This window comes from Paramisgurnus dabryanus, chromosome 20 (assembly GCF_030506205.2).
Source record: "Paramisgurnus dabryanus chromosome 20, PD_genome_1.1, whole genome shotgun sequence".
NCBI classification, from domain to species: Eukaryota; Metazoa; Chordata; class Actinopteri; order Cypriniformes; family Cobitidae; genus Paramisgurnus; species Paramisgurnus dabryanus.
In genome coordinates this window covers 10,717,110-10,728,547 of record NC_133356.1, presented here as the reverse complement: position 1 = coordinate 10,728,547, position 11,438 = coordinate 10,717,110, and the positions used below count along the sequence as shown (strand labels likewise).

General features: G+C 37.5%; 1 protein-coding gene across 3 annotated transcripts in view; it reads right to left on the bottom strand.

The window, feature by feature from the left end:
* The window catches only part of map3k4 (mitogen-activated protein kinase kinase kinase 4), a 40,081-nt gene that overhangs the window by 782 nt on the left and 27,861 nt on the right, over nt 1–11,438 (bottom strand). For 2 of the 3 annotated variants that reach the window (XM_065296397.2, XM_065296398.2), the window contains exons 16-25: nt 10,906–11,005; nt 8,428–8,528; nt 6,997–7,068; nt 6,513–6,704; nt 6,360–6,430; nt 5,301–5,417; nt 5,054–5,213; nt 4,826–4,948; nt 3,558–3,664; nt 3,048–3,227 (exon numbers count right to left, since the gene is read on the bottom strand). In XM_065296397.2, the coding sequence (XP_065152469.1) occupies nt 3,048–3,227; nt 3,558–3,664; nt 4,826–4,948; nt 5,054–5,213; nt 5,301–5,417; nt 6,360–6,430; nt 6,513–6,704; nt 6,997–7,068; nt 8,428–8,528; nt 10,906–11,005 (1,223 nt within the window). Of the gene's footprint in view, nt 1–3,047; nt 3,228–3,557; nt 3,665–4,825; nt 4,949–5,053; nt 5,214–5,300; nt 5,418–6,359; nt 6,431–6,512; nt 6,705–6,996; nt 7,069–8,427; nt 8,529–10,498; nt 10,628–10,905; nt 11,006–11,438 lie in introns of all 3 variants that reach the window. The other variant, XM_065296399.2, reaches the window with a different exon arrangement.

The following is an 11,438-nucleotide window of genomic DNA, read 5'->3' as shown; positions in this document are numbered from 1 at the left end:
TGCAATTAAAAGATATGACATTGATGAGTGTCATTTCTATGAGCCAATCATGTGAGAGCATATCACTCTGTTAGTAAGCCATTTTCAACTGGGTGTTGGTATGTGGATTGGTGGCTGTTTAGTGCTCAAAGCTGAATTTTAGTTTCAGGCTTTCTAGAAGGACATTGTTTTCAACGCTTGTATTGAAAACTATACAAAGTTTTTCCTTTGAGGTAATGACAAGTTTCACGTACACACCACAACATTGTCAAAAAGATCCCAATTTACTGCAAAAACAACAAAAATGCTTTGTATAATCCAGGCCAGTAGTTGGCGATGTTACTTTGTAAAAAAAACACTGTGCGTATACATGTTAAAGGGGCCATGTCACAATACTTTTTTTAGATGTCAAATAAATCTTTGGTGTCCCCAGGGCACATATGTGAAGTTTTAGCTCAAAATACCAAATAAATAATTTATTATAACATGTTAAAATTGTCACTTTGTAGGTGTGTGCAAATGTGCTGTTTTGTGTGTTTTCTTTAAAATGTAAATGAGCAGATGAAGTGCAAATACTGATCACGATGATGGTGGTTTGTAGCAATTGAAACTCAAATGTGCTGTGAATTATTTTTTCTTTCTCTCTGCACTTAATGGCAGTGCTGTGGTTGGATTGTGCAGATTAAGGGGTGGTATTATTATAATAAGAGCTTCTTATGACATCATAAGGAGAGCCAAATTTCAACAACCTATTTTTTCATGTGCTTGTAGAGAATGGTTAATTAAGTTACTGGGTTGATCTTTTTCACATTTTATAGGTTGATAGAAGCACTGGGGACCCAATCATAGCACTTAAACATGGAAGAAGTCAGATTTTCATATCATGGCCCCTTTTAATTTAAAGGGATAGTTCGGCCAAAAATGATATTAAACCCATGATTTACTCACCCCCAAGCTGTCCGAGTTGCATATGTCCATCGTTTTTCAGACAAACACATTTTCGGATATTTTAGAAAATGTTTTAGATCTTTCAGATGAATAAATGTGAAGTTACGGGTCCACAACCTTCAAGTCCAAAAAAGTGCGTCCATCCTTCACAAAATAAATCCAAACGGCTCCAGGATGATAAACAAAGGTCTTCTGAGGGTAATCCGTGCGGTGTTGTTGTAGAAATATCCATATTTAAAACTTTATTAACGTAAAAAACTACCTTCCGGTAGCGCCGCCATCTTAGTCGGGTCCGCATTCAGGATGAGAGCTTACGCAGCCTACGGAGGCTACTCTGCTGCTGCTCTGTGCCTCACCCTCCGAATTTGTCATACGTCACTAAGAAAAGTGCGTACACTACGCTAATACTCTCTCCTGAATACAGAGGAGTCTAAGATGGCGGCGCTACCGGAAGGTATTTATTTTCGTTAATAAAGTTTCAAATATGGATATTTCTACAACAACACCGTGCGGATTACCCTTATAAGACCTTTGTTTATCATCCTGGAGCCGTTTGGATTTATTTTGTGAAGGATGGACACGCTTTTTTTGGACTTGAAGGTCGTGGACCCTGTAACTTCACATTAAATCAACTGAAAAATCAAAAACATTTTCTAAAATATCCAAAAATGTGTTTGTCTGAAAAACGATGGACATATGCAACTCGGACAGCTTGGGGGTGAGTAAATCATGGGTTTAATATCATTTTTGGCCGAACTATCCCTTTAAGAGAGATAAATACAAACAGTCAAGATGCCGAAAGCATCAAGCAATTTTGATTGGACAAACGATGAGGTAGATTTATCACTAAAAGTGAGTCTGGACTATTAGAAACTTTGTTGGAGATGCATTAATAAAGTTGTATCTTGTCCTGTAGGCAGCCAATGTTTGTCATGGATGCCAAATACTTGCGCATGCCTGCAGACTGAACACATGATCTCACGAATTTCGGTGTTATAGTCACAGAATATTTGCTCGTTTATCCGTGTCATTGATCTCCGCATTTTTCCGTGTCCGTACCACAGACTTTCTTTTCCGTGTCAGTTTCACGTATTGGTTACTTAATTGTTTTTCCTATTTTCTTACCATTGTCGCTTGGGTTTAGGGTTAAAACAAATTTCTGTTATATAAAATGACATCCTAACCCAAACCCAACTCTAACCCTAACGTCAGCGGACAATTGTATAAAAATTTGGAAAGAAATAGTATAAACCAATAGTTAAAATTGACATCCTAACACAAACCCCAAATCTAACCCAAAACCCAAGCGACAATGGTTAAAAAATAGGAAAAACATTTGAGTAACCAAAATGTGAAACTGACACTAAATAGAAAGTCTGTGGTACGGACAAGGAAAAATGCGGAGATTCGTGACAATGACACTGATAAATTTGCAAAATATTCTGGACAATACCACGGATATTTGTGAGATCAGGTTGCATAATACACATGTGCATGACATCATCATTTTCACAGATGTGTGTTTTCATCGTTAACATGATGCAAGTGATGTCACAGTGATGTCGTTTTCAAACATTTCCACCGTGAAACCAGTTTTTGTAAGTTTGCGTTTTCCGGACCCTAAAACACCAATGTCATGTTAAAGCAACACTATGTAGTTTCCATGTAAAAATGACTTACAGCTCCCCCATGTGGTTGAAAAGCGCAACAGTGCCTGGTATCAGACACTCTTCTGCAGGCAGGGGGAGGGGCGGGGCTGTGTTTCCTACCCTCCACCGCCACTTTCAGAGTGTGCTTGTAGGAGCTAGGAGGCTGTTCAGGTTGCAGCAACAGTACAATTTGTCCAGTTAAAAGTTGTTCTATCACTGAAATAATTTTAGAGACATTTTTTAAAGGTAAAAAAACTACATAGTGTTGCTTTAAAAGAACAGCCAGAACGAAAAAAGGTCCCATTTTTGGTTGAAACCGTGTTGTGTAAACAGCCCCCAAAGATAACACCACAAGAAAAAATGTCAAGATTGGATCTAGTTTGGGTTTTGCATTTCAACAGATTGAAAATTTGGCACCAGCATAGTAGAGGTTTTTGTGAACTAGCTGAAGGAGGGGTAGCAGGTACAGACCTTGACAAAGGGGTGGTCCAGCAAGGCACTGGCGGTCCAACGGCGCTTGGGTTCACTCTCTAGGCAGTGTGCCAGGAAATCCTTCCCCTCTGTGCTCAGCTTTTCTGGAATGGGCGGTTTGTGGCCCATACCCACTTTATACATGATCTGAAAGTTATGTTCATATTCATGCCAGGGTCTCTGTGTAAATAAACACAAGGGGTGAAAATTTTGTTTGGTTCCACTTTAGAAATGCTGCTGGTGAATTATTACGAGATGAATAAAATAAATCGGTTAAGTACTCAAACATTCTGATCTGATTTTTTTTCCACAAAAGCCCAATTAGGCATTCATGTAGTTGTATACATAGTGTATTTTGGTTTAGCTGTTACAGGCATGTGTGGACAAGCTCAGAAATTTGTTTTTAGGATACTGGGTGGAGCAGACATGTTTAAAAAAAAAGTATCTAAACTAATAAGATATTCTAGACAAAATAAAATCTATAAAAAATATCTATAAGGTGATGTTTACCTTTCCAGTGACCATTTCGATGAGGACACAACCTAAACTCCAGATATCAGCAGCCCGACCGTGACCTTCACCCTTCGCTCTTGTGATGACCTCAGGAGCCATGTATGCTAAAAAATGACAACAATTTTTCTCGTATTAAAAAACTTAAGCTTTATTGACCGAATTTGTAGCACTCTTATTATTTAAAATAGAAAATTCCTTAAATATGTTCAAATTTATTTATACTTCTATTTGTGTCAAGTAAACGGTAAAAAATTCATTGTTGCAAAAAAAGTAATACTCCACTTTCATAAAAAAATAAGATAATTCACTTACCCCATGTCATCCAAGATGTTTATGTCTTTCTTTCTTAAGTCGATAAGAAATTAAGTTTTTTTTGTTTTTTTTAAGGAAAACACTCCAGGATTTTTCTCTACATATTGGAACTCAACGTTTTAATTTACAGTTTCAATGCATAAGGGTTTTTAACTAGCAAAAGGTCATAATTTTCGGCGAAAGAAAAAAATATATAAACACTTTTAAACCACAATTTCTCGTCTTGCACTAGCTGTGAGAAGGGCAAGCATTATTTACATAAGGTCACTTGGCACATCACAAGGCTAGTGCAAGACGGTGGTTAACAAGAACTTTTTTTGTGAAAATAATGGTAATTTTGCTAGATATGACCCTTATGCCTCGGATGGGATCATTTAGAGCCCTTTGAAACTATATTTTAAACTGCATTGTAAATGTAAATGGTTGATGTCCACTATATGTAGAAAAATCCTGGAATGTTTTCTTTTTTCGACTAAATAAAGAAAGACAAACATCTTGGATGACATGGGGTAAATAAATTATCAGAATTTTTTTATTAAAGTAGAGTGATTCTTTATATTTTTAAGTTTAATCAACTTGTATTTACAATTCATTTTAACTTTCTTGACTAGTGAAGAGTTGCTATAGATGATAAAAATAAAGTTGAATTAGCTTAAGTTATTTCTACTATATTTTTTATCATGTATTGCAACTCCTCACTAGTAAGTTGAAATGAATTGCAAATTCAAGTTGACTTAACATAAATTTAAGTAACATATAAATGAATGAAGTCAAATCAAAGTATGTCAACTTCCTTCAGCGGACTAAGCATTGAAAAATGATCAAGTCTTCCAAGCCTAAACTATTTTCACAAGAAAATCTAGCAACACAATCCTAAACCCTGATATGAGATACACCATTCAAAAAAAGCATGAGATGCCCTCTTGTGTTTAAATATGGAAACTACAACTCACCTGCTGTTCCCAAAGTGCTGTTCACCTCCCCAGGCATCGTCTGAGCGTTGTTCTTCAGCTTCACTGAGCAACCAAAATCTCCCAGTTTAATCAAGCCAGAAGATGTGAGAAATATATTTGCTCCTGGTAAGTAAACGCCAGAAATGCATTATTTTTATGACATGAACTGATCTCAGTATCACATTTGTTCATTGTATAAAGGTCGGAGAAAGAAGCACCACTACAGACCTTTGATGTCACGGTGTACGATCCCATTTTCGTGAAGCACGTTTATCGCCGTTGTGGTCTGTTTGCTGTAGAGGCGGATGACGTGTTCCTGCAGACCCAGTCTAGACACCTCCTCCAGTGTCCCTTCATCACAGTACTCCATAAAGATATACATCTCCTCCTGCAGAACGACAACAACATGAATAAGGAAGAGTAAACTTCAAAAGATCTGAATAGATGACATATAAACACATTTACAAGGTTTTACCCTGTGCAACTCCACGCCAAAGTAGCGGACGAGGTTGGGATGTTTAATTCCTTCGAAGATCTTCAGCTCATCGGCCGTTTCCTTTATTGTTTTGTGGTCGTTGGGTTGAAAGCGAATCTGAAAGCAAATTTATGGTTAATGATGTGTTGGAAAGCATTGGAATGGGGTACGATTTTAAATATGTATCAACTAAGATCGAGCTATTGCGTTGCTTAAAGGATTAGTCAATTTTCTTAAAAAACATCCAGATAATTTACTCATCACCATGTCATCCAAAATGTTGATGTCTTTCTTTGTTCAGTCGAGAAGAAATTATGTTTGTTGAGGAAAACATTCCAGGATTTTTCTCATTTTAATGGACTTTTATGGACCCCAACACTTAACAGTTTTAATGCAGTTTAAAATTGCAGTTTTAAAGGACTCTAAACGATCCCAAATGGGGCATAAGGGTTTTATCTAGCGAAACGATTGTCATTTTTGACAATAAAAATAAAAAATGTGCACTTTTAAACCACAACTTCTCGCCTTCCTACGGTTCTGTAAAGCGCCAGCGCATGTAATACATCATCACATCAAGAGGTCACAGATGAGGTATCGAAATTATGCCCCAGTGTTTACAAGTGTGGAGAAAGAGGACCGTCCCGACATTGTTGTATGTCGAATGATAATAATTAATGTCTTTGTGTCAGTTTATTGTTTAAAAAGGTCCGCAAATGTACATTTCATATATGTTACACAGGAACATTCCGGAGGAAGTTGTGGTTGAAAAGTGCATATTTTGTATTTTTCTTAAAAAATATTTTTCGCTAGATAAGACCCCTTTGCCTCATTTGAGATCGTTTTGTGTCCTTTGAAACTGCAATTTTAAACTGCATTAAAACTGTTAAGTGTTGGGGTCCATCAAAGTCCATTAAAATGAGAAAAATCGTAGAATGTTTTCCTTGAATTTCTTCTCGACTGAATAAAGAAAAACATCAACATTTTGGATGACATGGAGGTGAATAAATTATCTGGAGTTTTTTAAAGAAAATTGACTAATCCTTTAAGTGGCGATAATACCTCCTTCATGGCCATCAGTTCACCAGAGTCCACGTTAATGCACGTATACACCTTCCCGTACTGCCCCTCGCCTGTAAATAGACAGAGATAGTGTTTAAATCCAAAAGTACATTTCTGGAAAATGCCAAAGAAAGCTGCAAGTTGACTTCTTACCTATCTTGTTGCCTCTCTGCCATTTGAAGGTGACCTTGCGTAGCCCCACATGCATGACATTGTCATAGGATTTGGGGGTGTTGCACACCTGACCAATGATGTTGCGCTGTCTCATTAGCTGATAATGCTTCTCGTCGAAGGCGTGTATGGAGCGCCGAACTGCCTCCATGGGACTCTGACCTGCCGCTGTGTCTGCAGGCAAATAGAGTTGGTGCTTTTAATTTATTTTCATGCATTGGTTCAAAGCATCTATTTAGGTGAAATTATTCAAATACGTGTATTCTGGTGCATAGAAATAAAACTACGGTAACAACTGTTTCTAAAATAAAATCGTCCGATATAATGTCAACAGCATTCTGTAAAAACCTTGATATCTTTAATGACTGGGTAAAGCCATGTCAAAAATTGAAATCAATGTGAAATCAAACTTTGATGCTTCTAATCTCATAATCAGATTGTCACTTTATGTTTGTGCCGCAACTACCTTTGATAAAGTTGCGAAGGTCCCAGCTGCGACGGGCAGTATTGCTGGGGTCTCCTTTGGGGTACGAGGGCTCTGGAATGGCAAGAGAAAACTTGCATAAAAAAAAAATCCATCAATACCATGCAACGGTTCCCTTAAAGGCAGGGTGCATGATTTTTGAGAAACACTTTGGAAAAGGGAGTCGGGCCGAGTACCAAATACACACTTGTAGCCAATCAGCAGTAAGAGGCATGTCTACTAACCAAAATCGTTGCCTGGGTTGCGTATGGGGTAGGGGCATGTTTGTTTGGGTGATTTCAAATGTCAACATTGACTTTCAGAGATCGTGCACCCCGCCTTTAACTGGTGCAGCCCTTTTTGAGTGGGGGGATAAAAGGTGATGGACACCTTCAAAGTAATATAACTCTGGCATTTTTGGGGGTCTAAAATCCTAATGTTGGTCTTGTTTAAAGGACACATTTAATTTTTTTTTATGGAAGTGTCTGGAGGTGAAAATATTAAAGGAATAGTCAATTTTCTTAAAAGAAAAATCCAGATAATTTACTCATCACCATGTCATCCAAAATGTTGTCGTCTTTTTTTGTTCAGTCGAGAAGAAATTATGTTTTTTGAGGAAAACATTGCAGGATTTTTCTCATTTTAATGGACTTTAATAGAGCCCAACATTTAATACTTAACTCAACACTTAACAGTTTTTTTTCAAATAAAAATATGCTCTTTTAAACCACAACTTTTCGTCTAGGACTGGTTGTGATACGTCAGCGTGACCTCACGCAATACGTCATGACGTCAAGAGGTCACAGAGGACGAACGCGAAACTCCGCCCCAGTGTTTACAAGTGTGTTGAAAGAGGACCGTTCCTACGTTGTTGTATGTGGAATGATACTAACTAATGTCTTTGTGTCAGTTTATTGTTTACAATGCTCCGCAAATGAGAAAAATCCTGCAATGTTTTCCTCAAAAAACATAATTTCTTCTCGACTGAACAAAGAAAGACATCAACATTTTGGATGACATGGTGGTGGGTAAATTATCTGGATTTTTCTTTTAAGAAAATGGAATATTCCTTTAAATAAAAAATTGTTATAGCAGTTTACATTTATGGTAAATATAAATATAATGAATTAAAGTATATATTTTATACATAAAATTATCACAAAAATGTTACCGGTTTGCTACATACTCTTGACACACATTATTAATGTCACTGCATTATTATTACGGCTAAAAGGTTTTGAAATATAAAAACTACATTCTTACACCTTTCCAACGATATATAGTTTGTCCTGGTAGATTAAAATTTACATGCCAAATATTCAAGTAAACTCTGCTGTCCCACCACGGTGTACAACACAGAACAGCACCAGTTAAGGGGTTAATGACCCCATTCCCCCTAATTTAACACCAGTGTACACTAAACCCAGCTCGTACCCTCGCGGTCCTCTGTGGGGCTGGAGTGTCGACTTAGAGACTTAAACTGCAGCTCTGCTGCTACAGAAGACAGCCGGTCGTTCTCATGTGCACTGGAGCCCCTGTGTGGCAGAAGTCAGATGTTAAGATATCACCTACATTTAGACAAACTTTTAGAAACGTTCAATGTTTGGCACACAACATGTGCAACGGAATACATAAAAGACAGACATGTTAGTTGTTGTGCATGCTTTTACAACACTACAGTAGATGGAAAGCAAGCTCTATTACAGCACAGCAGTGTTAGTCACAATAAACAGCATTAAACTCTTTCAAACCATATACAGCCACCTCTGCCTCTGAATACAGTTTGAAGCTATTGTAAAATAACCAATACATACACACACACAAATTCACTAAATTATATATTAGGGCCACTGACATAAAATATGAAGCAGTGACAGCAGTAAAGCCATGCATTACACTGATTTCACTGTTTTATGGTCATTTTTCTTCTTTAAAAAAAATTAAATCATGGTAAAAGTCATTGTAGCGCACAGGCTTGAGCGTCATATCTTTAATGATAAGGATGCATTAATAAAAATAATTAATACTGGCACTAATGGGAGTTTAACGCTAAATGTATAAAATACACTAGTCGACATTGGAAGTGGATCAAAGTTCATCAAAGTTGTCCTAAGACAAGAACAAGTATTGTTCAAAATTTTAAGACAACTTTTATGAAAGGGTTAGATCCACTTCAAATCTTGACTAGTGTATATACTAATGGTCAATCAAGCAGAGGTGATCTGATTCTCAAACTTTGAGAACTGCATACACATGGAGGACTGTGCATTTTCCTCAAGTGAAATTTAAAGGGGTCATTATCAAGAATTTTACTTTTTTTTATCATGCTTCTTTTTTATTCTGTCATATTTACTCACCCTCAAGTTGTTTAAGACATGTACTAATTTCTGTTGAACACAAAGGAATATATTTGTTATTTAGCAGGAAACAGAAGCACCATTGACCTCCATAATAGGAGAAAAAAAATACCATGGAAGTCAATGGTGGTCAAAAACTGTGTGGTTACAAACATTGCTCAAAATATCTTCCTTTGTGTTCAGCATAACATAGAAATGTATACAGGTTTTTAACAACCTATGGGGGGAAATGATGACAGAATTTAAATTTTTGGGTGAATTTTCACACATTTATCTTAAAGGGACACTCCACTTTTTTAATGCTAATTGTCCAGCTCCCCTAGAGTTTAACATTAGATTTTTACCGTTTTGGAGTCCATTCAGCTGATCATTTACCATTTTAAGCATAGCTTAGCATAATTCATTGAATCCGATTAGACCATTAGCATCGCGATAAAAATTTACCAAAGAGTTTCGATATTTCGATGGAAAATTAAAAGTTGCAATTTTCTAGGCAGATATGGCTAGGAACTATACTCTCATTCTGGCGTAATAATCAAGGACTTTGCTGCCTTATGCTAAGCTATGCTAAAAGTGTTAGACCCGAAGATCAGCTGAATGGATTTCAAAACCTGTAAAAATCAAATGTTTAACTCTAGAGGAGCTGGAAAATGACCTTATTTAAAAAAAAATTGGAGTGTCCATTAAAAAGGCGAGGTGCATGATCTCCGAAAGCCAATGTTGAGATTTGAAATCACCTGAACAAACACGCCCCTACCCCAATAGAATCTGGACCTTCTTTTGATAGACCCGCCCCACACATACGCAACCCCTCTTACTGCTGATTGGCTACAAGTGTGTTTTGGAACTCGGCCCGACTTATGCACCCCGCCTTTAAAAGATCAAAGAACTTTTAATTCCTCTGATATGACCCCTTTAACTTCCCATCTGTTGGGAAAACAGCATTATGCAAGATTTTCTCATGGACTTGGGTGACAAAACAGCAAATTAGAAAATTCGTGGGGAACAAATATTTTTAGCAACACATTTCTGCCAATTTTACACTAAATTCACACACAAGCCCACGAGAGATGCTGTTTTGACATGAATGTGAGGGTTTTGGATGTTTCAGAGCTCCGTGAGGAATTGAAAGGGGCAGTCCTGACTACCTGATGTCATTGGGGACGCTGCAGGTGGATTTGATAGCGTGGCTGTGTTCCCCAGAGGGTATCGGAGGGGCGGGGCGGGGACCTGGGGTACACAACTGGGAACGCAGATCACACGGGAGACTCCTAGAGCTGTGTTGAAAACATACACTGACAGCCTCAGCATTGTGTTTCAGATGTAAAGGTGCGCACGTGAGTGACATCAGTACACATACATACACACGCACACTACATGTTGCAGCACTGATTGTGGTTAAAGCATTAATAATAGCATGACACGTTTAATTACACCCTCCTCCAGATTTAACAACAGAGCACGAGACCATGCAAACACGTAACTTAAGCGGAATAACATTGAATTTACTAGCTGTGCTAATGATTTTGTGGTGAAGACTCCGGACATGACCTACCTGAAGCCCTCAGAGTGAGATGAAGGGATGAAGAGGTATGGGTTTGGAGGGTCGCTGTGGCAACGGGGGACTTTGACAGGTCGAGGGCTGTTTCGAGGGCCTGGTGAAAGAACGATACTAGTTATCAAAACCTATTATAACATTAGCTTTCAATTTAAGGAAGATTAGAGAAAAAGAGATTAAAATAAATAATTTTAAATAACTTTAACATCCATATGTGGTTTAAAGTGCACCTATTTCATTGCTAAAAAAAACGTTATATTCTGTATTTCGTATAATACAATGTTTTCGTGTGGTTTATGGTTAAAAAAATTATTATGTCCAAATACCGTACATTTTGGTAGCTCCAGATTTACATGTCTTCTTGAAATGCATGAATTTTGTACAAAACTGTCCCTGATTGGCCAGCTTATCTGTACATTGTGATTGGTTTGAATACTTCTGACGTCAGCCGGAAATGTGACGCTCCTTACCATGTTTGAAAGATTCAGCACAATGCAATGCTAACAGGAGTTAATTTACAGGCTGTGAGT